Source organism: Sylvia atricapilla, chromosome 14, assembly GCF_009819655.1.
Source record: "Sylvia atricapilla isolate bSylAtr1 chromosome 14, bSylAtr1.pri, whole genome shotgun sequence".
Taxonomy (NCBI): domain Eukaryota; kingdom Metazoa; phylum Chordata; class Aves; order Passeriformes; family Sylviidae; genus Sylvia; species Sylvia atricapilla.
Genome location: NC_089153.1, coordinates 4,146,258 through 4,174,107, shown reverse-complemented (window position 1 = coordinate 4,174,107; position 27,850 = coordinate 4,146,258). Strand labels below are relative to the sequence as shown.

The 27,850-nt window shown below is 41.4% G+C and overlaps 1 protein-coding gene across 3 annotated transcripts in view; it reads right to left on the bottom strand.

The window, feature by feature from the left end:
• Positions 1 to 27,850, bottom strand: part of SLIT3 (slit guidance ligand 3) — a 471,665-nt gene that overhangs the window by 410,159 nt on the left and 33,656 nt on the right. For all 3 annotated transcript variants that reach the window (XM_066328946.1, XM_066328944.1, XM_066328945.1), the window contains exon 4: positions 18,369 to 18,440. In XM_066328946.1, coding sequence (XP_066185043.1) covers positions 18,369 to 18,440 — 72 coding nt within the window. The remainder of the gene's footprint in view (positions 1 to 18,368; positions 18,441 to 27,850) is intronic.

Sequence of the window (27,850 nt, the reverse complement as noted above, 5' to 3'; positions counted from 1 at the left end):
CTCTTCAGTCCACTGCTGTTTATGCTTTTTTGGGCCTGAAAGTTGTAACCATTGTCCTTTTGGTCTCCAGCAGGAGAAGGATTTGCTTTGTCTACCCACTCTATGGAGAAAGTTTACCAGCACTGAATGTGAGCTCAGAACTACACCCCTGGGCAGCACAGAATCTGAAAAACATGAAAGCTCAGACTTAAGGCATCACCACCCCAGTGGATTCCTCCTCTGCTAAACATCCAGAGGAGCAAGTTCCCCAGGCAGCCCTGGGCACCCTGACACCCCTGAGCACAGGCCCCAGGAGAGGGTCAGGGCAGCATCAGTGCCACGGAGACAAAGGCTCCTGAGAGGAGGAACCCTGTCAGTCTGGAGCCCTGGCAGCCCTCTGGGGTGTTCTGCAGCACCCACACATCCCACTGGGATGCAGGGCAGGGATCCAGGGAGATCCAGGGAGATCTGGCCTCACCCCACAGGCTGTGGGTTCCCACTGAACCAGGCTGACACAATCCACCCTACAGCCTGCTCCTGCACTGGAGAAATGGGCTGAGGACAAAATGAATGGTTGTGCCTGTGGTCAGCCACCACCTGCCCCAGGGAGAGGTGCCACAACCTCCCTCCACTCTCTGGCCCAAGAGCCATGGCTCTGTGGTTTGGGGAGCAGCCACACAAGGGCAGAGCAGAACACCTCTGTTTACTTACCTGGGTTGAAGGAATAAAGAGGTTTGACTTGGAAAGCTGCAGAGTCCCAGAACCAGGAAACTCCTACTTGAGTGCCCTCACAAATCACACTCAGCAGGTCTGACCAATACAGCAGGTATTTACAACAGCTTGCCTCACACCAAAAATATTCAATGACCGTCAGTGTACTGAGAGCACTTGCAGTTGTCTACTTTGCTTTTGGTTCTAATTACTATCCTTTCCGAATATACTTCTGTTAATTGGTAAAAAAAAAAAAAAAAAAAAAAGAAAAGGTAAAATACTTTTTTATACTCCCTCAATAACATTGCACTTAGGATACAGAAAAATCAGCTTTAAGTTATTTTGGGGTCAGTAATACATAAGTAGCCTTGATGTAGGCAAATGTCATAAGAAGAAAAAAAATCAGTGCAATTTATGAGAACATTCCTTTAATCCAAAGGAAAAAAAACTCAAACAACTGAGCAGCTATTAACTTTTCAAATTTCCTCAATACCTTCAATATCTGAAAGCACTTGTTCCAGCCCTTCTCTGTCCTCATGCATTGCCCAGGATGTACAACATTAAAACGATGGCACATTTGACACCCCCAAAAAAATCATCTGCTTCTTTTTTAGGTTGGTTTTCTTCCCCCCACTTCTATTTTCCCTTTTCTTCTCCAAACAAAGTATGGCAACAATTTGACAGCCCAGCAGCGTCTTGCCCTCCTGAACCCTGGCAATGACCCAGGGGATTTGCTCTCTGGTGCTAATCACAAGTCTGGCTGTGGCCATTTCCCATGACATAGCTGAAATTCTCCAAAACTGGCCCTCTCAACTTCACTGCAACCATTTTCTGCCTCCTCGCTGCCAGGCTCTGGAGCCATTCCCTGGACAGGCTCTGGCCACCTCTGGGCTTCCAGACCTGCCACCAGCAGCAGCAGCAGGTGCTCTTATCTGACACGCACTTTAAAAGGAAACCAAACTTAAATGTGAAAAATACACTCTGCACGTAGTGAAATGGCATTTTTAAATATTTATCTCAAGCTCATAAACTCAAGGCCTGTTTCTGTTCCAGCCTGGCTGCTCTTCCAGGCTCACCATCACACATTCCCTTCAGTGGTGCATAAAAATGGCTCCCATTTATTTTATTCCTTTCTATTAATATCAGAACAACTTTGCCAGGAACCATAATTCAATCTCTGATCTGTGTCCTTCTACTCTGCCACAAAAATTGGGCAATGTAAGTGCTGAAGAAAATTGCAACAAAAATTACTTAGATCACTCACTCCGATTACACCATTTCAAGTTCGTGTTTAACCAAAGAAATTCCGTGACTTTTCAAGGCAAGGCACAGCTAAACCCTTTGTGTCCTGTCTCTACACCAAGAGACATTTTAAGTGCTGATTTACAACTGCTGAAAAAACATCAGTACTTCTGGAACAGGAATGATCACAATGCAGCCTTTTTAGAATTTACTTATTCTGTAGTAACTTCAGATAATTCAAGTAGTGCCTAATTTTCCCAATATTCCCATTAAAACCCAGCAGATTTTAATTCTACGAAAGCTTTCATTCAAAAATTCCCAAGTATCTCAATAGCTGGCTACTTATATAATATGCCAATAATATAACAGCTGAAGGTAAAGAGCAGCATTACTGTAACTCTTTTGTGGAATACACACTAGTATGCACATTGGTAATTATTTAGGCTGTTGCATTACATGCTGTTTTTATTAAGCACTTCATTGTCTTGAAACACAGTCCCCATGTCCATAGTAAGAAATGGTTTCCAAGAGCAACTCAGCAACAGCACAACACATGCAAGAGCAGTGATGGAAAAAAGTACCTACCAGGAGGGTGAGTAAAATGTGTGTGTGTGTGTGGAACAACCAGCACACAAAGATGTTTGGCTACCTACAACACAATAAATCAGCAGCTCCTAACACCAGTGCTGTCTAACAGTAAACTAACCCACACTAAGTGACTTAATTCCAAATGCCATCCAATCCTCTAGGATCCAAGTTGTTTAAATAATACACTTAATTCAACAACTGAGAATTCCAATCAGGACCCTGAGTCTTGCTCTCCACATTCCAAGATTCCTTGCCCTTATCAGGTAATTTTTTTGTCTTATCATCTAATAATTAATATTTTCCAACATGACTTTAAAGAATCAGTCCACGTACTCGACTTATAGTCACTGAAGGACTGTTTTTCCATGCAGAATTTTTGTTTCCCCAAGTTATTCCCTAACACAGTTTGATATGCTGAGCAGGACAATGTCAGATTTTCAGGAGAGGGACTCTGCACACAACTGAGAGAGTTCAGTGCACAGAGGCACAGTCAGAACCCTCAATAATGCAGAATTTAAACCCCAGCTGTTCTCCTGACTCTCTGTAACTTGGTATATTTAGAACATGGACTCTGCTGTGCAAAGGCAATGTAAGACAGAGCTGTATTTTTATATTTTTTTTCCAATTGTCTGACTTGAGGGTTTTTTTGGTTGGGTGGGGTTTGTTTCAACAGTCAGCAGAAGTTCAAAAGGGCTGCATTTCTTCCCAGGGGTTGATAATGACAGCCTCTGCTGCCAGTTTAGATTTCAGGCAGTGAAGCAATGTGTGTCCAGAGCTGCTGGAGATGGGCAGAACTGTCCCAGCCCAGGGAACACTCACCCTGGCACTGCAGCACCAGGAGTGTGGAGCAGGAATCCTCACCCAGCTCCTCTGGCCATGCCTTAGCCTGGAGAACCCCAAAGTACCACAGCAGAATGAAACAACTGCCCCAAAATCCTCTTCCAGCCTGGCAGATGCCAGTTTTGGCTACTCTTCTCACTATATCCATTGCTCTTTTGTCCCCTAATATTTTTTACAAGTGAAATAAATCCTACTGATTTTTTCACACCTTCACAGAATTCTGCAAAAAAGAGCCATAAGTGTGATAAAAAGTCTCTAAATGTGTGTTAGCCAAGGACCACAGCTAACAACAAGCAAAAATACCACATTATCCATCCCTTCATTCAAGTGCTCAGGTGCCTTGGGGTAATTCAAAGGAATAAGAGCACTGCACATTAACTGGAATCTCTGCATTTTCTCTTAGGAATTATAAAATGTATAACTCTATGAAATGTTAATTAATACTTCAATGTACCAGTTTCAATAAGCTTCATTACTTCATGGAACGAGTGGGATGTATGGACTCATGAAGAGTTACTGTGTAAAGTGTGTACTCAATTATTTGCAATCCCTTCAGAATAACAAAGTAGAGAATAATGTAATAATTAAGTAATTGAAGATAATTATGCGATCTGGATTTGTTTAAGATGCAGGGCTATGAGGTGATGTCTGTCTTCAGTCTGCAAAAATATAAAAGGAGGAACCATATTATTATATGGTTCTAATCAACTCAAGAACTGAATTTGTCTTTTATTACAAAAATAAAATTAAAACAGAAAATATTTCAAATATCTCATTTTTTCTTCAAAAAACAAACCTTCCTAAAATTGAAGTACTTGTCTCACCCACATAGTTAACAGTTACTTCACATATTACCTGTCCCTGGCATGGCAGTCTCCACAGCATAAATCATTTCTCTGGCCAACTAGCTGAGAACTCTAAACTAAATTATCTGCATAACACAGATGTTAGATTTTGGAATTTTTTAATACTCTGTATACAGATGGCTGCCAGAAAACCTCAAAAAAAAACGTTTTTCAGAAAAAAACAACACTACTTGAGAAAAACCTTTTGGTTTACACATTTAAGTAAGTTTGTAATTCAGTAACTTAATTAAATGAGTCAAGTTGAGCCTTCCTGAAGACATTTTAAAGAAGTCCTTCCCTTCAGTGTCAGAGGGAAGTATCACCAGTATCATCACGCAAGAAACAGTGCTGTGTTTTCCTTAGCTGGAGCTGGACCTTTTTGAATTTTCACATACAAACCCCATTTGTAACATGGGCATAGTGCTGCAGCAGCTTAAAACATGCCTGAAATTCAGCACAGCCCAGTGGGCACTAAGACAACATTTCCTTTTAACCACTTTTCTTTTAAATAGTTGGGATTTTTCTGTAATTTAAATAGATTGCTGACATTTAGTAACATTACCTTTGAGACTGTTTGGAAACAAATTCAAAAATTAAATCAAGATCATCAGATTAAGATGAGAAAGAGAACAAACCTTTTACTGTACCTGCAACCTGAAACTAAGTTAATAATTTAAACTCAAAAGCTACATTCTTAGATAAAGGGAGATTGAGCCAACCATGCCCTTCTTTCAGATTTTCCCACTGGATGTGAGCACAGATCAGGCCAGCCCTGAAACACCTCCTCCTGCAGGAAAACCTGGATCCTCCATCCATGCCAAGCCCACTCTAAACAGGATCTTGGGAAGAAAACCCAGAGAACAGGAGCCATCTCTACTACACTCCCTTTTTCCTTTTCCACACTGTTTTCCAACAACATCCAGGCAGCAGCTCTTTGCCTGTGTCACACAATGGCCCCACCACGGCCACTCTGGGTTTACAGGCTGGGTTCAAGCAAAGCAGAAACAAGACACATGCAAAAATGGATAAAGCAAGTCAGTTCCTCCCACAATAAGATGCAAGATGATGAAATGCAAAAAGACTCAACACCAAGGTGTCCTACCCCTGGAAAGGACACCAAAGACAATATTTCAAGTGGATTCAAACAGCACAATTTAGGGTGAGACTAAATTTGCTTTCCTCAGCAGTAGTTCATCAATTCTGGCTGCTGATGACTTTCCAGGGTTGGGGGAGTTGAAAACCAACACCTCATACTCTAACTTCCTGATGATGAGCACAGTCTTGCACCTCCTAGCATCTTCCAGCACCCACAAAAATCCTGTCTAATACATTTAACCTTTCATTCTGAATAGAAGAAGGACAAAAAAAAAAAAAGAAAAACTCCACAGTCTGGTATCCCATCCACAGTATCTGCCAAACCTTGAAGCAGCTAAAAGCTTCCAAGTCCTAGAATTAAATACTGTAAATAACACATTTAACCACAGAATACTTCAGGTTGTAGGGGACCTCTACGGTCATATGGTTCAACTTCCCACTCTAAACACAGCCAGTTAAATGCTGATGAGGTGAAAATGCTCCATTCTTCCTTATACTGTATTGTATACATATTCTTATATTTCTGGAAAGAAAACCAGAAAAATCTCCTTCTACAGGAGAAAGAAACTAATAGGTTAACTACCACAATACTAAATATGAAAACCTTAAAAAGCAGGCACATTAATGGGGAAAAAACCCCTAACAACTCAGTGACTGCTGATCCAAGACAAGCCATTGACTATTTCTACAACTAACCACCCCAACCCGTGCAGATGAAGTCACTTGTGGAAATTTACTTAAGAAGAAAGCTCAGTGAAGTATCTGAGCATTGCATAATTTAAAAAGTACAGTTTAAAGTTACACAGAAGCATTGTCACAGGCTGCTCAGCACAGCAGCATCCCCAGCAGCCCTCCAGCTCCTGAATATTCTCTGGGCCTTGTTTCTTTATGAACACTGGAAATTTTCATACATAAAAGTCGCCTCCCCTCAGTTTTTAATCTTTCAGGTCGCCGTACACAAGGGAGAGGCCAGGCTGAAAGCCCAAAGAGCAGCTCACTGTGGCATTCCTCTTGCCAATCTGACACTCAGACACTGGGGCACACACAAAAAATGCCTTAGAAAGTCTCTGCTAACTGAACTCCTCCTTCATTTTCAGAGCAAGGCTACAGAGCCAAGCCAGAGTGAAAAACCCTCACTTTTCCATATTTTGTGGTATCTCAACACGCCCTAAAGGAAGAGGGGAATCCTTTTCCCTCTTTCATTTCATTCTTTAGAAAGGAAAGACTCTCTCAAGTGAACTATGAGAGGTGAAAAAAACCCAGACTGGTCATAAATAAGTCTCAACTTTTAAAGGTATATCATTTACAGTTTCCATAAAAGTGTATTTATTTACAAACCTTAAGTACAAAGTGGAAAACAATCCAGCTGGTATTTTTGCCAAGTTTGACACCCAGCACATGGCCTGCTGCAAGCCACAGCCATCCACAGCCAGCCCAGCAACTGGCCCTTTGTTCATGGGCTTATTTAAACACAATGAAATGGCTTTACCTCATTAAAGACGAGCTGGAATAAGCTCCAGCTGCAAGAGAGTGAGGTGGTCCTCATTTTTAAAAACCAGCAACGCCATTTGGGAAAAAAAATAAGAGTAACAAGCAGCGAAGAAAAATAATTCCCTTCCAGCAATTGAAATGCCAGTTTTGAGGATAAAATAGTGCAAAACCAGAGGCCAGTAAAAAGAAACATTGTTTTCCTTTGAAGTTCACCACCAACTGGGGCAAGTGGCATGTTGCATTCCCCAGGCTCATGGGAAATTTGTTTTCTGTCCTGTCAGGAAGAAAATACCATGGTCCCTCTGGAGCCTGTAATTACTGATGTATTGTAAATTACACTTTATCAAAATACTCCACCAATGCTGCCCTGAAAGTCAGGACTGAGCAGCCCACCTGGGCAATGTCAGGCCAAGCTGCCAGAGCTGCTGGGAGGGACACTGGCATTCCCCATCCCATGCCAATCACCAAAACAGCCTCAGTGAATTTCTGCCCGAGGCCAGCGTGCTTTTAACCAGGGGTCATCACACTCTGAGGGTGACCAGCAACCTCCCAGAAACGGCTTAAAAATAATTAGTGAGACGACTTGATTGGAGGTGTTTTGAAAAAGCAAAAAGGTTTTAATTAAATAGAAAGTAAGAAACTATATAAAACAAAAGAATAAAAGTGGTTCACAGTGCAGGGGGTTCCCTTTCACCTGCTAAGACACCCCAAAAAAGCCCCAACAATCTCCCTGCTCTCTCTTAAGTATTCAAGGATCTGGAAGGGATTTTTGATTTGATGCCCAATAGAAAATAGTTACATTTCTTGAGGAACAGCTCAAGGGTCCAACAGGTGCCTTCGTCCTGGCACATGGTGAGAAAAACATGGAAGTTTCTGGTGGTTCTTTAAAAGCTCAGGGGTGAGGCTTAAACTCTTTTCCTAATAGGGGAACACCAGCTGGGGTTTGCTCTGCAGCAGCCTCACTGAGATTGCCCTGGCTCACAGGGATGTGCCAGCGTGTCCTCCCAACAAACCCAGCCAAGGACAGGTTTAGGGGCTTTACTCCAGCCCGCCCAGTGGCACTGCACCACCCCAAACCATGCCAGGATGGTGCTCCCAGTGCAGCCTGGACAGGTCTTTGTACAGCAGGAGCAACAAGAGGAACCTGCAGCCAAGGAAGAAAAGGTGTTTAAATGAAATGCCTCCTACAAACCAGCAAGTTCAGGATCAGGTAGCACCAAGGCACTGCAAATGCTGCCCCTTCTGCAGAAGAAGTCCTAGTCAAAAACGTAGCACAATAGACCATCAGCTCTGCTCCCAGTAAGGGACTCTAAGGTATGGGGTTAATGGAGCAATTACTGGAAAAAGCAGGACAGGGCAGTACAAACTCAAGGTGAAAACAGAAAAAAATCCATCCAGTGCTTCTGAAGATACAGCTGCTTTGTGCATATTCCTGCTGTAAAGAAATCAGCTTGGGGCTCAGAGCCTGGATGTCCCAGTGCACTCAGCAAACCTCTTCACTCCCCAAAGGGACAGCCAGGCAGGGCTGACCCTGCATGAATTCACAGCTTACAGGGAGTTCTGTTCCTGGGGCTGTGTGGTAGGATACAAGAGTATTCTCTCCACAAAAGAAACTAACTCTATAAGCATCATATTTGGTTTCATATCCAATGCTTTTCTTGTCAGCATTTTTCCCCTCACAGTTCACTGAGCACTGATGTTATACAATGCACAGAACCCATTCAAAACATTAAACTTAACATTCCTTCACAGATCAATAGGAATGGAGTAAATTCATATCAGCTGTTTCCTGAAGAAAACATTTCATAGATGTCTTTAGCAACAGCCCATCAGGGAGTTTAACAGAGCAAAGCAAAAGGCAGGTACTTAATTTCAAATATGCTTCAGTCAGTTTTCTCAACAGTATTTGCATTTTCATTGTAGAAAACTGCAATATTCAACCGTGGCAATCACTGTATATTTGAATAATCTCACTAAGTTCCAAAGTATGCTATAAGGAAAACATTAAAAATCAGCTCATGGACTTTGTGTAACACACGGTGCCATAACCTTTTGTTTTCAGAGTGTTGCACTGAGTGAAGACATAAAAGCAGTTCAAAGGCACACCTTGTACAACATCCTTGCCTTAGTCATGAGAGCAGGATGATGATAAACCGCCCTTGCCAATCTATTCTCGTAGCCCTGTAACATTTAATGACTTGCACGGGTTATTTTAATTTTGTTTCATGAATATTTTCTACCCTTGTAAGTTTTACAGAGCAGCCTGCACTGGGGACGTGGAGCTGTGTCAGGCTCCAGATCCAATCCCCTGCTCCGGCTTCTGACCCCTCTGACAGGCACACACAGCCCCAGGCTACAATCCCACGGCTCTCCCAACTGCAGGGACTGGAACCAAAATGAAATCCTGCATCATTTATGACTGTATTTCAAAAGCAAACTTAGTGCATTTAAAAGTAATAGCAGCTTTCATTTTCGAGACCTTTAAGTGTCTGAAATACTTTAACCAGGCATGGCCTGTTACCCCTGTGAAACACATGGAAAAGCTCCAGAAAGCCTGACTTAAGCTTCCCCTTGTACACATTGCAGATTTCAAGAAGAAAACCAAATGATAATTAAAACAAGGAAGTATTTGGCCTTGCATTGTTTTACCCACCAAACCCTGAACTCATGGGGCACTCTGACTGAGCAATAAATCTCTGTAGGTAAATCAGGGGTCTGCTGCCATGAAACAACCAGGAGGGCTGAAGGCAGAAAACTGCTGGTGGGAAACAGCCTTTTTTTTTTTTAAGATACTGATGAAAATCAAGACTCCATGTGCAGCACTTGTAATTTAACCCTCATTAGTATCTCTACACCAACGATCATGTCCCTTACTTCTATTATCCACACACACACCGAAAGAAATTCTCATTATCTGCGACGTATTTCCAAAGTATTTGAAAGGACTTTTACAAGACGACGAATGTAAACTCATCTTTGGCCTCAGGATGACAGTCTATTATGGAAAGCAGCAGAAATATTTACATTATCATTATGATATTTTTCCTGTTGTGCAGATGAGATGTCTGCACTTCGGGTCATCAGTTCAATCTGTTCCTACGTTCGCTTTGTGCGAGGAGACTGCCTCAGTGTGAAAATGATGCCAAATGTATTCTAACCTCCTGCTCACCAGAAAGAAAAGAGAGTTATATTCATTCTGCATTGTCTCCCAGCTGCAATAATGACCATTTACAAGTGAATTTCCCATTCTGACCATGGATAAGATTGCAGCAGCTCAGAAGCACTGAACACTCAGGAAAACAGTTTTCAGCTGCTTTCAGAGCAAGGGGAAAGGCAAAAAACATTCATATGTGAACAGATTAAAAAGGAAGTTTTCAAACGAGAAAAGCAATATCTACCTGGCAATACACTGTGTGTGCAAATACACTGTGATGTGCTGACATTTGCTGACTAGCTCTAATGGCAAGGCCAGAAAAAGCCACATTAACAACGCAAATGCAGTAAATCTGACCCTGACAAACTCAGAGCTGCACAGACTACAAGGATTATCCAGTTTCCGGAAAAGAAACTGCCTATAAACCATCAGGTCAGAATCCCCCAGTAATAATATACCTGTGATATAACCTAATTTATCTCCAGCTGCAACCTCCACAGCCACTCAATCCTCTGGCAAGCCTGAAAGCAGCCCCTGAGTGCCACAGACAAAACCCACCCTGCAGAGGCAGCAGCAGCTCCCTGGCCCTGCCACCATCACAAATCAAACCCCAGGAACCAGAACCCAGCACTGCAGGGAGCTACAGAACTCAGACTGCTGCCCACAGAAGCAAAAAAAAAAAAAAAGAAAGCCCAGATCCTGAAGTCTAATTTAAGACAACAGCAAGCCAATAATGCCCACCCACAGCTGCTGTGTTTTGAGACAGGACAGCTCATTTATGTGAAAGCCCTCGGAACCAGCAGCTCAGTCACTGCTTTTCCCCCTGTTTCAACTCATCACTCTGAAGACAGAAGCTGGAGGCAGTGAATCAGGACACATCTGAGGGCTGGCAGAGCAGCACAGCCACCCTCAGAATCCAGATGTGCAGCTCTCCAGGTGAGGACTGACCATGGAGCCCCATGCAGCTGCCCCTGCTGGGACTCACTCAAAGCAGCAGCAGATTCTGCAGATGTTCAGAAACGCTTCATTTTGCTAAGCACCTCCAGGATGTTCTCAAAAAGAATGAGCCCTGATGGGAATTAATGTCTAATTGTGAGCATACACTGAATTGGTCGGTATTCCTTGGCTGACACTAAGAATAAGGCAAATTTTAAGAAGCATCAGAAACTACATAAAAGGTCTCTGTTGAGCAAAATCATGGACTGGACTTAGAAAGTTCACAAGGCTGCCACTGGTGTTAGCATTTTGCAGTTCAGGATTGCTTTGAGCAGCCACTTACAGTATATTAACAGTGTTTTTAATGTGCTCTCTCCAAGCCATGTGATTTAAACTAGAATATATCTGAGAGTGCTTTAAAAACCCCAACATTGAGGAAACAGACACCCAGCAGCATGGCTAAGGCTACCAAATAATTATCAAATCATTAAATGGCCAATTAATGCCACTATTTTGGAGCCTCCTGATTTCTTGAGCTGAATATCAATGAAAAGATGTCACCCCTCAAGTAGCAAAGGAAAAACCATGGGAAATGCAAGGCAGTAGCTGCTCAGCTAACAGAGTAAAACAACTTATTTCCAAAGCAGACTTACAGTTAATCTGCATGTGTGGCATTTCTTCTGGAAATGTATAATCCTTTGCCACAAACTCCCTTAAATAGCGTTGTAATAAGATGACCTGATCACAGGAGTTGGCAGTGGGACCCTCCTCAGAAGGGAGACGCCACTAAAACCCAGCAATAATCTTCACAGAAAACACCCCTTCTTCCCCAGTCGTGCTGATTTTCCTTAAGAGGGGAAACATGACATCTGCACACTATCATTTCAAATAACCAACTTCACACAGGGGAAAAAAGCAGCACCGAGGAGGAAGCCTTCTGGCTTTTCAACATGTTTTCCTTTGTTTTCTACTCTCAAAATAATAAATATAAAAATCTTTTATATTTTTAATTCGTCTTCTTCACTAATTTAGACAGAAGATCCTTAGACTCTTCAAGTAAAATTGGTGTGTACTTGTATTAAAAAAAAAGGGTAAATACATTATTTACAAGCAGAGCCCAAAAGAAGATTCAGAATGACTTCAGCTTGATAAATGGTGTAAATGTCATCCAGCTATCTGCAGCACAAGCCCCTGACCTAATGCGCATCTTTCCCAAGCCAAAAGTGCACCCCAGAGACCAGCAAACACTTACTGTAATTATTTACTGTCTTCTGAAAAGACCTGCTGTGATCTATACACAGTAAAACTACAATTATTGGATGTGGATAAAACCACAAAAACACCCTGTTACAAGCCTGTGCTCTTTTGTCATGGCAACACCGTAACTCAAACTCCTGCAACAATTGAATTGTCAGGATCCTGCTTTAATGGGAAACGATAATGGAGCTCTGAGGCAGCAATCTGGGAGAGCTCTCTTTCTAGAAAGAGAACAAACAGAGAAATAAAGAGGACACTAAGAAAATTTATGATCTGGTTGCTTTTCCAAGCACAGCTTCTAATGACACCCACAAGATGAAAGAGGCTGAATTCGCCCAGGAGTTGTGGTTTGATGCTCTGAGCTGAGGATGGGGCTGCAGGGGAGGGTTTACAAGTGACACTTCTCAGAGGGCTTCCAGCAGCAAATCCTGGGCAAATCACAGCCATGTGCAACAACTCCTGGCTGCAATAACCATCTGAGCTGCACAGGCACTGAGAGAACCTGGCACACACTGCCCTTGTCCAGGGCCAGGCAGGAGGCACTGCTCACTGGGCCAACACCTGCCTGCAGCACAGCAGTGTCCACAGGGAAGGTGAGAACACCTTCACATTGTGTCTGACCAGGGCAGCTCCTCAGGTAAAGCATGAACTGAATAGCTCCAGCTGCTCCTAGCAGGAATTATCCAAGGAAGCTACTTACACAAAATCAAACACACACACTGCACTCACACTGATATCATAAGGAAGTGGGCAAGTCAAGGAAAGAGATGGCAAATAGCAGTTTCTAAAAATAAAATGCTGCCCTACTGCAATTTCATTGTCAGTAAAGTTAACATCCCTGAGCCAGGTCTGTTTTACCAGTGACAGTCACTGGTGAGGGATCTCTCCCTGCTTTTTTTCTCACTCTACAAACCTCTCATTATATTTTCTGTCCCTGCCAGCTGAGAAGAGCAGTGACAGAGCAGCTCTGGGCATCACCCTGCCAGGGTGAGCCCAGCACACACCTCAGCTCTTCTGTGATTCTGCCAAAACTGAATACTGCCCCTTTTTAAGGCTACTCATGGAATTTGTGTGCTGCAAGTACTTACTCACTATTTTACCCATCTATCAATCAACTTTCAAAATATTCCACTAGACGAGGAAAAAGCATCCCACTGATCCAGCTCTGACAAATCTCACAGTGCTACAAATACTTACACCACATCAACAACAATCAGCTCCTCACAGAATGGCTGCTCCCGGTACTGGGAGGAAATGCCATTTTACTAAAACAAATAATTGTCTACAGTGTCTCCATTCTGCTGACTGTGCTACTTTGGCCTACTTTAGAAATAGCTACACACGAATATGAGGAAACATTGGGACACCATGACTAGAAAAGTAGGACACAAAGATATTGGGCACGCTCAGCCATGGACCCAAATTGTCTCAGTTCAGGATCACAGGGCTCTGCTCACACAAAGACACTCCGTTTTGATATCTATCTTGAAATCTAGATTCTGATACTACTCAAAAAAAGTAAACAAATTCATTTCAAGTCTAATGGATGCTTCCACTATCCTGATGTTTTGGTACCAGATTCCAGTATCTACGTTTCCAGAGTCTGGTTTGCTCAGTCAAGTGACAACCAAGACAGTTCATTAAAAGTAAACAGACCCAACAAATGGTCCATGGCTATAAATCTGGTAGAGACATTAATTCTCACTGCAATACTTGAGTTTAGAGCCCTTCTAAGAGGTTTTTTTCACACACACAAAGGAGCTTTACCATGACTACTTAGCAGCTAGCCTGAGGTATAGAGGCCTCAACAATGGAACAAATATATTCTTACATGACAGGGTGTTCGTGGGAAAACGAGCTTGTTTCCCCCTGTTGTTTGCAAAGAAAAATAAGTATCTCATGGATCCCGAGAAGACTTGTTTTTCAGGGACAGCAGATGCATTACAATCATTTTATACACCAGCTTTGCACACAAAGGAAACAGGATTCCAGCAGGCACAAATCTTTGCTCACAACCTTTGCAGCTAAATTTCATGAGTTGTTTTGGATATAAGAATATAATTGCCTTAGAATCAAAACCTAGTTTTATAGCTATTAAATTACATGATTCATTTTATTATACTTCTTCTGTGCATTTCATCACCTGTATTAAAAATACCTGTTCCTTAATAGATAGATATTAGTAAGTATGTGAAACTATTAAAAAAAAATCTTTCATCCTTTTATTTCTCAATTCATTAAAAATGCCTTTTCCTTGATTCAGTTTTCTCATTAAAAGTGCCTGCATTTTGATTTATTAGATAATTATCCCAGATGAAACAGTTCAGAAGCTTTAAAACCCAGGCAGTGAAGGCAACAGAGCAATGAGAAACATTTCCACTAGAGAATCCAATCAGGGGCTCATTCACCCTCCAACTTAAACTTAAAACCCTTATCTAAACCAAAGCAAACAAAATCCCTGAGTCTCAAATCCACTCTTTCTAGAAGAAAAGGCTCAAAGCCTTATGAGAAACTCGTTTTGTGGGACGCCTCACATTCCATTTAAGGTTTATTTCACTATATGTATTCCTGCTTTTAATACTAACCAGATGTGACAACGAAGCCTAAGCAGCCCTGTAAAAGATGCAAGGATATCCTGAAGCTCAGAATTTAGGAGAGGCTTGGAGAAAAAAAGCCAAAGGTACCTGAAGTGAGGATTGAGGATGCAGTTATAATCTGAGAAGCTTTGTAAATTCGATTTCAGTAGCTCTCAGAAGGTGGATTTCAGTGGAAATGCAGCGTGCATGAGCTGGTGGCAGGCACAGAATCCATCCAGCACTGTCCCAAACCACGTGCACATGGAAGAGCACAGGAACCCCCAGGTTTGTCCTGCAGCTTTTCAAGCACATCAGTGACAGCAAACCACATCCTACATTCTGACTGCCAGCAGCAGCAGGGCTGAAGAGGTTCTGCTGATACCAATCTACAGAAACAAAGTTGGTTCCCCCAGTGAAGTCCCAGGTTTCAGCCTTGCTGACAGAACACTGAGAAAACACTCAGCTGCTGTTTCTGTTTAACTGCTCCTAAAACATGAACAGGTCTTCCCCAAAACCCTCCAGCACACAAAATTCCTGCATGTGTAAGCAGCTCAGTCACTCCATCTCCACCAAATTTTATTCATGATAATAAATATGCTCAATTTTCACACTCTCATCAAGCTACCAAACTTAGAATGCCACCCTTCTATGCAGCTTTATCTTAAAAAACAGTCAAGCTTGTACCTGCATGAAGAAAGCCATGGACTGGTACATTCACTGCATGCCTGCTGCACAGGGCAGCTTCAGAACCACCAGATTCATCTCTATTTCCTCCATGGCTAAGATTAGGCGCTCTTCGTTCCAATGAATAAACCTAAATCTTATCACTTGGACATACTGCATCAAGATATTTAGTTCCTGAAAATTTTGCATTGTTTGAGCTGTAGCAAGCTTTCACAATTAAAATACTTGACTTTTAGATTTTCTACTTTATGAGGATTATAATTATTATAATAATGGAGTAACATCTGAGTAACTCAGAGTCCAGAGTTGGAAAATAAGGCAGCAGAAGCACTATAGCTGTACCATGGAAAATTAAAATTAAGACCAGCATTATCTATACTTTTTAATGTTCATTTAAATTCACTCCTCGTAAATTCCACAGAATCCACCTCACCCCTGCATCAAGCCTGCCTTACTGATTTTTGTTTCACCGCTTTTATGCCCTTTCATCACTTTCTCAGCTCTGCTTTCTTCTGGAGAGGCTGGGTGGGAGCAGCTGCTGGGAGGAATGCAGGCACCACTGCGCCTCACCTGAGCCAGCCAAGAGCAGAGGGGCACTGCTGCATCCAGACAAGTCACAACAGCAGCAAGAACAGCTCTGAATCTACCAGCAGCGGGACCAAGAAACACGAAACAATAGAGAGCAACCATATATATGTGCATATATATATTTTTACAAATTCCAGTAGGAAGCAGATTTTTCATTCTTGCCCCATGACACAAAAACACGCAACCAAACTCCACTTGGAACTGAAACAGTTCACTTGAGCTAAGATTTATTTGCTTATAATACACACTCTATTTATATAACACTTGTATCTTCAAAAGAAAAAGCGAGTTTCTTCTGACAAACAGTGTTAGAGTGATCTATTTAATGCTCTGTTCAACAGTAAGCAAGACTGAAATGTCAGTGAATAAAGACAAATGTTCCGACAGCACCCGTGGGGAGGATTACTGAACACGGCATTCCGATTAATCATCCCCCTCTATGCAACTTTATTACAATCTTTATATTCTAAAAGCAAAATCATTGCCCTTGCTGTTAAGGGCTGTAATGTATCATGATCACGGGACCTCCTGAAAAATACTCTCTGTGGTGCTGGGCAGCCTCAGCTACTTTCACTTCAGCTCTTGGTGTGAGGCTCCTGAGGACAGATGCACACAAGTCATCGACACACACAGCATTCCACTGAAACCACAAATTACCTGGGAGTTCCTCTCGTGATATCCAGGTACAATGAGACCACTCACAGAGCAATTTTCAACACGTTAAGCTGGAATTTGTAGAGATCCAGGTAAACTCTGTAAAAGCTTTTCTCTTGAAAGCATCATCATATCCTTAGACAACCAACCCACACTGTTCATGCAGCTCTTCAAACAAATAAATCCAACTGGCACCTTCCAGAGATCAGATAAATGTGTCTGCAACCATGTCCCAGCTCACACTTTATACCCAAGTGGAGTTTCAAGATGCAAAATTTCAAAACCATGCAAAGAATATGAAGAAATGCAACCAAATTGTTCAGCTCAAGTAAATCAATTCAGCAAATATATTCTAGTGAATTCAAAAGTCAGGACAAAGCTTGCAAAACAAGTCTAACAAAGATTTTTCCAAGCAGCTTTTAAGACTAAAAGACAGCTATAGTTTATAATTTTTAATTGTTTTTCCAACTGCAGAATAATGGCATTGACTTGTACAGTTTTTCAAGAGCAAGTTTGGACAACACCAAAAGTTCATTAGACAATTTCCCCAAACTATCAATATCACTTGTTGCACAGCACTGTTCAGCTTGCCTTTTTCAACATAAACCAAGATCCTACTTCTTTAAAGTCATCTGATTCCAAAATTAATCTGCACTATCACCATGTGGTTTGTATCTCCACAGGAAGAAAAAATTTACTGCACTGTCTAAACGGTTGGTTTGGTTGCACATTGATGTATTAAAACAATTATAAAAACTACACATGAATGGAGAAGTTTTTCAGCCACCCTGTAATGACTTCACAATTTCACTAACCAAATCACAAGTTTTAGTATCTGATCTTCCATAAACAAACTCAAGCACTAAAATAACAGTTTAACCAAAATTAAAAAGCCAGTCTGGATCATGGGTTTAACTTTTGCAGGATCCAGAAAATTATTTAAAACAGTTTTTGACCACACCTTTAAAAAGGCAGATGACTGGTTTTTTTGATAGTAACTACACAGACACCTGCTCATCCATTTTATTTTTATACACTTTTAAAAATATATATATTTTATAAATCATCCAGTTATTTTTCTAACACTGCCCTCTCCCTCCTCTCACCAAAAATAAATTAATGCCAAGTTCATGATATCCTTCTCTTGCTGTTGAAATGGCTTTGATGCCACCTAAAGATTTTATAACACAGTTTTTCTATTTCAAAGAAAAAAAACCTCTTTATCTCTCCATAATTTCTCCTCTTCCTGCCTGACGAGGCAGCAGCCATAACTTCACTGGTCTATCTGGCAAAGCCTTGACTTAACTTGAAAAGATAATTTTCCAAACCAAAGAATTTATAGCTGCCTCCATTATTTTCAAATAAGTCTGTGCACTCTCTCTTTGTGGACGTCCAGCCTGGACCAGAGACGTGAACCTGACACTTTCCATGGTTTCTGTGGCTCCACAGACAGAGTTCAAAATAAGTCACCTTGACGTCATCCTGGTGAATATATGAGGAATAGAAAAATTGTGTGGTTTCTCTTCCCTCTGATATTTATGCTCTACCAAATTACAACTACACACAAGCAAACATAACACATCCCCTAAAAAGCCCTTACTTAGCTGGCAGTTTAATATCACAAAAATTAAACCTCTCGCCGCAGTCAAAACACAAACATGTGAATCTGCACAATAAGGAACATAAAATAGAAACACACCACAGAAAAATAAATCAGATTATACTTACAGCCTTGTTAACTTCTGTGTGTTCTGAAAAAGCAGCTCGGGAAGAACTTGCAATTTATTCTTGTTCAGACGCCTAAACAGTTACAATCAAAATAAAATAAAAAAAAATAGATCAGATTATCTTTCAATTGAAGAAGTTTATTCCAGTATGCATAAACACATGAAGCTCTCATTGCACTAAACCTCATGCTGGGAACTTGCCATTGGATGCCTTGTGCATTTATTTTCATCCAAGAGCCAAACTGTGTCATTTGTGGAGCACCTGCCCACATCCACAGGGTGGGGAGCCAAGGGACAGGCACCACCACGTTTTCATACGGACAAACACACAAACAGAACTTTTAAAACTGAGAATCATACACTCAGCTTCCTCTGCTTCAGGAACAGCTGCTGGCAGGAATCTGGATTTTCATTCTCCTTCAAAAAATGTAGGCACAGTAAATTCAGTAACCTGACCAACCAAGATTATTCCCAGATTAGCTATTACTTCTGTAGTATACATAATTTCTTTTTTTAAACGAATTTTCTTGAAACTTCACTTGGAAAACCTGAGCACTGTTGTAGAAAATATGAACATATGGGTAACCAGATGACTACATGGTGATTTGAAATAGAATATTAATCCTGAAGATTCTTCCAGGAACATTTTAGAGAACAGATTAGTGTTTATACATTAGTCCCTTTTACTCACTCACTCTATGAGTTTTACTCTGGTGACAACTTGCCAGTTTTTAGAAAACAACCATTCCAAGCTATTGCAGCCCTGTAACTATAAAAAGCATGAGCCTCCTCTCCACAAAACGTGTGACAGCCCTGCAAAATCGAAAAGCAGTTCTGCTTGTAAGACACAATCCTGTTCTTCAATTCTTCTTCAATGAGAAACAGTCACCTGCTCTCACAGTGCTAATGAATGCTCTTTGCATAATGAGCTGACCTGAGCTAATTACAAACCACCTCACTGCACAAAGGGGAAGCTGAGTTGTTCTGAAAGTTCACATATGAGTCTGTCTTTGTGCTCCCTCCATTCCCCATCCACCTTCCAGGTTAACTCTGATGGCAGATCTCTTTTTGCTGAAGTTTTGCTCCCCAAAGACACCTGGAACTTTTATAAACCCACCGCCCCTTAGCACCCCTTATCTGCTTTCTAGTCTAGTCTACCTCTTCCACACTGAGTCATTACACTATCAGAATTCAAGAATTTTTGGAATTGAGAGGCCTTCCTGAGATCAAACCAACCTTGTGGGGTTTCATATGGCACAGTTTTCACATGGCCACCATATGAACACACCCTGCGAGATAAAGGGGTGACGGAGGAGAGAGGAATTTTAACTCCTCTTTCTGACACCTAGAACAGATCAAAGGCTGTGTCTGCAGGCCCACAGAGCCTGAGCACTGTGCATGACACACAGCACATGAGAACCAGGATTTGTATCTGCTGAAGCTATTTCCTGCACCTTTTACCGACTACTTAATGACGTTTTTGAGATAAATGAATAAAACAGCAAATGAATCTCTAGAGAGTATGAGCAATGCTAGTTTTGTATTTGAGCAAATACATGGGAAGATTTGGAACTGGATTCCCTTACACCCATGTGACTTTGCACAATTTTGTACCTAAGTAAACAATCTTATTTAATTCAAGGTTGATGGCAATGTGCTACTTAGCCCTCATCAAAGTCATTACCTTGGTTAATCATGTTTATCTTATAGAATAACAGGATGAAATATAACAAAAAAAAAAAAAAAAGACTTATTCAGGGCTTAGCGTTCCTCATCCATCCTCCTTCACCAAGGCCACCACTAGTAACTGAGAAACACTGAATAAAATCAACTTATTTATCATCCAAAATGCAAGAGTGCCAGTGAAATGCATCTATTACACACGGTGTCAAATGTTTATTCCTGATTATCATTTCAGATCTCACACTGTACACATAATTACACACTGTCAACCCAAAGTCATCTGACTCATCTCAAAGCAACATCCCAGGAGTATTTTTTAAGAACATGCTTCTCTCTACTTACAAGGAGTTTCACAAATGCTGAGCTTATGCTTATTGTTTTAAGTCAAAGAAACTAATCAAAATCAGATTAAATTTCTAGAACAGGAAGTTTCACACCAACAAGCAGACAAGAAAATATATGTAGTAACAAGAAATTGTATTTCCAGGTTAGCAAGCTTCTGAGAAGTCAAACATTTACAACCTGCAGTGACACAACTCAGAGGGGGAAAAAAAAGCCCTAACATCGAGGTTTTTTCTCTAATTGGCTATCGAGTTAACTCAGAAGATTGAACACCTTAAATTATTTCCTATTATTTGTATGGGCAAACACTCTCCTACCTGTGATAGCAAAAGGGCCAAGTTCTCAGCTGCCCTTTTTAACTCCTAAGCATTTCAGTACCTCAACCTGAAGTCCCCTCCACATTGATTTTCTTTCAAACATTTTATGAAGTGACATCCACATAAGGACCCTTGCAAAGCTCACACTCTTGAGCTGCTCTTCACTAGCAGTAAACATATTGTATGGTCTAAATGCACTCAATATTTTTAATATGATATCATTCTAAATGGAATTCTTTTTACACTGCACCAGAAAGCAAACTGAATTTGTGTAGCAAGGCCAAGAGCTCAATGAAATTCTGCCACTGATTTGACTTACGTAAACTTGATTTTCTAACTCCCCCACAGCACTACTCTGAGTGCTCCTGCAGAGATTCCATCCTCCAGAAGCTTCAGGTGAGCTTTATCTCTGCCACAAACCAGAGGCTGCAGCTCCCTAATGCCAGGTTATGGCACTAATTCCTAAGGAAGCAAATTAATGTAACACCCAACACTTGAAGACAAGTGTCTATCCATGTCTTCTTTCAAGCCATGGGAGTCCCCAAACCTTCCACCACTTCCTAAGGTTTATTTCAAGTTTAAACTTCTGCTCAAAGTAATTTTATTCATAGTCTGCTTCTCAGGGGAACCGAGGGAATGAACAGTGGGGGTGTTTCTGCTGAACATCACCTACTGTATCATAACTTCTACTGCAATTCTTACTGAAACACAAGACTAGATCACCTCATAGCAACTTAGACATACTTGATGTAGGATACATTTAACATGCTCGTATTTATTATGTGCCAGAAAGCCACCAATAGCCTAGGAAAAAAAAAAATCCCAATTACACCTCTTATTTCTCTTCCTGGGCTTGAGAGAAAGGCCATTAACAAAGTCCTCAATATAGAAGTATCAAAGTACCAGAGAGGATGTTTTAAATTCAAAAAAAAAAAAAAAAAAAAAAAAAAAGACAGAGAAGCATTTAAAGATTATTTAATGAAAAGACCAAATGTTCTGAATGGTCATTTATAAGCACTGTTTCCTCTGGTTTGACAAAGAAGTGCCAAACACAGATGAAATGCAGTGGAAGAGCTCCTGACACATCATTTGACAAGAACTGAAGTTTATCCTCACCCATCAGTATCAGTTCTAGGACAGAGAGGGAAACTTGCAGCACAAGGTGAAGCCAACACGAGGAATGCCAGCACAGGGATGGAGCTGTGCCCAGGAGAGGTGCAAGGACAGGCTGGGCACACCACAGGATCTGCTGGGCTGCAGCCCCTTCCCACACCAAATGATCCCAGGAGAGGAACAGAAATGCCCCTGCTTGCCTAGACCTATTACCACCCTATTACTGCATAAATCCCAATCCTGTCAGCTGTCCAATTTTAATTACAGCAGCACTTTTGATTTTATAACAAGTATCTTGGAAATGGTGAAGCCATGTAACAGTGAAATAAAAACAGGCTGCAAGAAGTTCATAAACAAAACAAGCCAGAATCTCGTAAAATGGTTCAGTGGACATTGTTCCTGGGCCTGTACTTTATTAACAAATACAGATATTCCTGAATTTAAGTTAGTGATTTAAAATAGAAACAGCATCAGGGTATACCTGGAAAAAGAATTTAGAACCAAGCCAGTTTTGCAGCTGTAACTGGCCACACCATGGAGGAATGACAGGTCAGCTCTGTGAATGTGAACAGCAGACTACAATTTAAAGGAAAAATACCATTATCAAACCAAACCCCTGGGACTGCTGAGGCTGGGAATGCCACCTGGGATGCAGCACTAACAGAACCCCTCGGAACTGGGCTGTTCCCTGAGGCTGGGAGCACAGCAGCCCTGCAGCCAGGACTGTGTGCACACCCAGCACCATCCAGCAGCCAGGGACACCCTGGGGCAGGGAGCAGGCTGGGGCACAGAGCCAGGCCAGATCTGGTGCACATTATTTGACCTGGGCCTGCTGGATGGGAATGCAGCTGCTCAGACTCCAGGGTAGTCCAAACTGGATGCTTTACAGCTAATAAGACCTGCAAAGTATTCCGGGAATTCGGAGCACCGGGCAGAATGATGCATAATCATCTAATGCCATGGAACAGATTAGCTCCAGTGCTGGATCAGAGGCAGCTCTGGATGTGCACAGCATGGAGCCCAGACTAATAAAGCCTGCTGGAAGCTGAAGAACTGTGCAGAGAGGCTCTCCAGGAGTCATATCAGCTCGGGCAATACCTGCATTGAGTCAAATTTATTAACTCTGATTAGACACATGCTGGCTGTGCAGTCAGCAGTCTCCACACACTGCAGCTCCCTCCATCTTCCAGAGTGCTTTAACCACTGCTGTGCACAGGAAACAGACCTTGGCATATTCTGTTCTGTTAGTCTGCTCCTCATGTCCCCAGAAGTGAACCCCAAAGAGCTGATCAGGCACCAAGAGCACACAAAATCCTCCATGTGCAAGCCAAGGGTCTCCAGGAGTCCATCCATCCCTCCAGGGCTGGCATGGAGACCACCACACCAGGACACTGCTGTCCCATGAGGCTCAGACTCACCCTGGTTCTGCTGGAAGATGTTTAGGGAGCTGCAAAGGATAAAAGCTAAAAGCCCATTACTTCTGTCTGCAGGAATTCAGTGCAAAAGTCAAATATTGCTTCCTCTGAAATTATTATATATCACTGGCACATCCTTAATAATGGCTGCTTACTCATTCTTAATACTGGATGTAGACTTCTCATATAAAATTAGTACATAAATGCCTGTACTTGACAGCTTTATCATGTTACAAACTGCGTTTTCTTTCTTTATAACTCAAATGGCCTAAAATGCAGGCTTACAGAATTAGTGACCTTTCTAAGCCCATACACACAGTGCTGCCCTCTGGTTTATTATGTTTTCTTTAGAGCAGCCCCACACGGCATCAAACACACCGTTCCAGCACAGGACAAACACTTCCTCTCACCTCCCGAATTATTTTGGTCATATATATATAAACAAGGACCAGTTTCTGCCCTGCTCCCTCTGCCCCACTGGGGGTTCCTGTGTCCTGAAGGCAAAGGGACACAGGGAAACAACCTCCGTGTCAATCACAGAATATCAAGGGCCCTTAAAAAAACAATGGAGAAGTTATTAACTGTGAAATTCCTGCCTTCCTGGCTCCAACCAGGCTAATCATATTCCTTCCTCTGTCTGAAGCTGGGATAGGAGAGAAACTTAACTATTAAGATTCCCCTGATTATTTAAACACAGAGTAAGAAACAACCATTGAAGCCTGGAAAGAAACAATTGTCCAGAGGAAGACTGAAGATGTTTATCAGAATCATTCTCTAAAACAAGTGGAGCAAAAGACCTACACGTTACAAAGGTTATTATAATATTAATTATAAGTTTGCTTTATTCCCTTTCTTCTGGATAACTTCTGAGTGAATAAAACCCCCTAAGTTTTGGTAGGAAAATTTTCACTTTGCTCTTAATGCAGAGGATGAAGAAACTTTCTGATTTCAGCTGCATCCCTCAATGCTCACACCATTGGAAGGGTCACATCCAATCCTGGTTCTGTTGTCTCATGGAGCTCCACTCACAATAAGAGCAAGAGGAGCCAAATTTACTCTCTACTGTAGGTTAGATGGAAAAGAACAAAATGCATATGGAAGCAGAACTAGAACACTGCTCAACTTGCAGCTATTTTAATCTTTTTGCACGAAGAATCTAAACCAGATTCTCTGCTACTGCAAAAGAAGACGACATTCCAACAATCCTGCAGTGTTGCACCCCTCACATGCAGAGCATCCCCTCCTCAGGGCTAATATCACAAGAGCTAGGCTTTGGAAGGTTCAGAAGAATTTCAGGATTCAGAAATCCAATAAACAGGTAAAAAGAACAATTAAAGTATCGGACTTATGCATTTCCTATACAAATTATTTGGGTAATATGGAAAAGCTCCAGTGCAATCACAATCCTTGTCTTCTCATTCATTTATACTAAAGGTGTACAAGGAGAGGGTTTGAGCAGCAACATCAACAGACCACACCAAATCTAACTGTAGCCAGTATTTTGAGATAGAATTTTCAGCTCCATGCTTTTTTTCTCACAGCTGCAGGACAGTTTTACTCTGAGTAAGGAACAAATCAGATAAAACCCAAACCCCCTTTTCTGAAAAGTTTCAGTGAGCTGATGCCCACTCATTCCACAAGAAACTTCCTCCTTCCAAGTCCCTTCAAAGAGACACTTGCCTGCTTCCCATGGGCTATGGCATCAATATGAAAGCCCAACGTAAAAGCAATGCAAGTCTTATTTATTCAAACTTGGCAAACTGCAGTTTTCCAATGCAATTTGATTTCTCATCATGCCACTGACTCGGTGTGAAGATTTTGAATACTGTAACATCAGTTACTTCAGGAAAACTGCAAAAATTTAAGGCCTGAGCAAATCCACATGGCTGTGGAGGAAAAAAAGCAATAGACCCGGCTCTGCTAGATAATCTCACAGCAAAAATCTCCTGCATATCTTTGTTTTTCATTTAAAATGTCTTGCAGTATTATATTAAGTAATATTACAACACATTCCCCCCAGAAATTTAAGTTGATACACAGACTCTGACCCAAACCTGACCGTTTTCTTACTGTCTCCAAATAGAGCAATTAGCTGGTTTTAACCCACAAATGTGTGGGGCTATCAAATCCTGCCATCAGCCATCAAATCCTGTCTGCCTTTCTGCTGAGCACTGCCAGCTTTGACCCAAATCAAAGCACTTCATATTTTTCATGAAATACGTAGCACTCGATTCCTTTCCACACAAGTTCAACAACTTTCAAGTTTAACATCCATATTCACATCGCTGCCTATTACACAATTCATTCTCCAACAGAAAAATCAAAACTACAGTGCTTTTCATTTTTTTCACATGGGCAGCTTCAAAGTCCTGCTACTTCAGCCTTTAATACTCAGAAATTATCCAAAAACCCAAAACTTTGGGTTTACTTCCCAGAGTGGCAATTTATTTTATTTCACACTCCAAACATCTGGGCCTCCCTCTTGGCAATAAGCAAGGTTCCTTTTTCTCCTTTCAAGAGTTCTATGGCATCCTCCTTGGAGATGTGGCTCAGGGAACATGATGCAGCTGAAAGAGTTCCTACAAGTTACTTTAAGGAAGAAGTGGTTACATCACAAGCTTGGGCAGAACCAATAAGCAATAAAAATGACTTAAGGCATAAAAGACTCGAACAGAAAGACAGGAGTTACTGAACTCCAAGGAGTAACTAAGTTTTTCTTGGGAAGCACCGGCTTGGGAAGCAAGAACAGGAGCACAGCCAATTGCCTGCAATGGTTTCACCAGAAAATCCTATTACAGTCAAGAAATACATTGTGATCACTAATATAACTTCTCCTTTGCTCCATATCACTTCCTCTTGGTAAGGAAAAACAGCCAAGATGCAGCACCCAGTAAAAAAAAAGTCAACCTTATCCATTACTTTCTGTCATCACCTCTTTATATTACTGCCCTAGGAAATAAAGCCAGACGATCTATAATGGAATTTCAATAAGGGCACCAGGAGGAAGCCCAGGACAACAATATTACAGGATTATGGTGTGGGACAAATGAAGTCCTTTATCCACATGATGTGTTATTTCAGAAGCTTTTACAGAAAAACTGGGAGAGATACCACTGCAAGTTGCTAAGGGACCATATTTTGAAGGAAAACTGTTTATAATAGTTATAACTTTGAGATTCCTTATTTCAAACTCAGCAGGCTGGGTGGTCCTGGTTCACATTTTCAAAGCTGTCACAAGTAATAACCTTTATTACCAACTTCTCATTAGACTGAGAAAGAGTATCTCCCCTCTCCCAGAAGGGCAGAGTACATGTCTGTGCATTTCAGCAGCACAGCAACTGTGCCTCTGTAACACTTCCTAGCTTTCAATATTAGAATCCATCTTTTTATTTTTCCTAAGTATCTCCTGATATGAAAAAATCTGACATTAGGATGGAGGAAAGAACTACACAGATGGTCTCTGGCTAGGAACAAACTAGGAACACTGGCAAGGGAAGCAGGAGGAACAGATTAAATTTCAACTTTTCCCAAAGACACAAGAAAAAAGCAAACGTCCTAATTACATTCCCGTGGTCAAAAACTGCAATCAATGCCTTAAAGTGATACAGAAATGGACAGAAACCTTAGCCCCAGCCTAAGGGAAGATGAGAACAGAGACTCCTAAGTATCAGAGTGTTCATTAATGACAACAGCAAGAAAATCCTTTAAATCCAGGAGGCAAGCAGAGGTGTATGTCCAGTTTAACACAGCAGCAAGTTTACAGAACTCCAGAGTTACATACTGAGTGTAGCAGCTTACACCTTCCTGCAGAAGATTTTATAAAAATTAACTATTTCTTTTAACTATCATTCCAAGAAGCCAAAAAAGCTTGAGCCATAAATCCTCAAGCAGAGATGGTCTCTGCTGAAGCTACTCCTTGGTTTCTGAAAAGCTTTAGAAAGTTCTCCTCTTTCAAATCTGAAAAAAATTAGGAACTCACACTTTCTAACTTCAAAACATTCATACACAGTGATAAAAGCAGGGTTACTTTTTCAGTACTCCACTGACTATTGTGAAAAGAACAGGAACATAAAATACAAGGAACATAATCTACTGGAGTACCCCTAAAGGTCCATAACTTTTAATATTTCATCAATTTTTGCAAAGACAGTAACATAGATATGACTAAACCATTTTTTACACCAGTGAGTAATCTTTCCAGGTCATAGCTAAAAGTCTACAAAGAAAAAAAAAGTAAATTTTAACATTCACTTCTTCAAGTCATGCTGCCCATGCTGACAAGTCTCAAAAGTTTACATTAATATTATTTCCACGAGTCAAAAATTGCTGCGAAAAATTAGCAGGAGAACTTCTAAGTACAACTCTTACTGTAATTTTTAGCAGAAGAAGCAGAACCCTGTTCCTGTTTGAATAAGGCAACACCAGCCCTGCTCCCCACACCATCCATATATAGTAAGGAATGCCTGGGGCACTGTGGTGCTCCTTTCTCCCAGGGATCTGTGCCAAGCAGAACCAGGAAAAAAGGAAGACCTGCAGGATCATCTCCTGCTGAAATCAAACTGGACGCTTTAAAAAAGGATCCATCCTCCCAAGCCAATGGAACAGCTACAAGG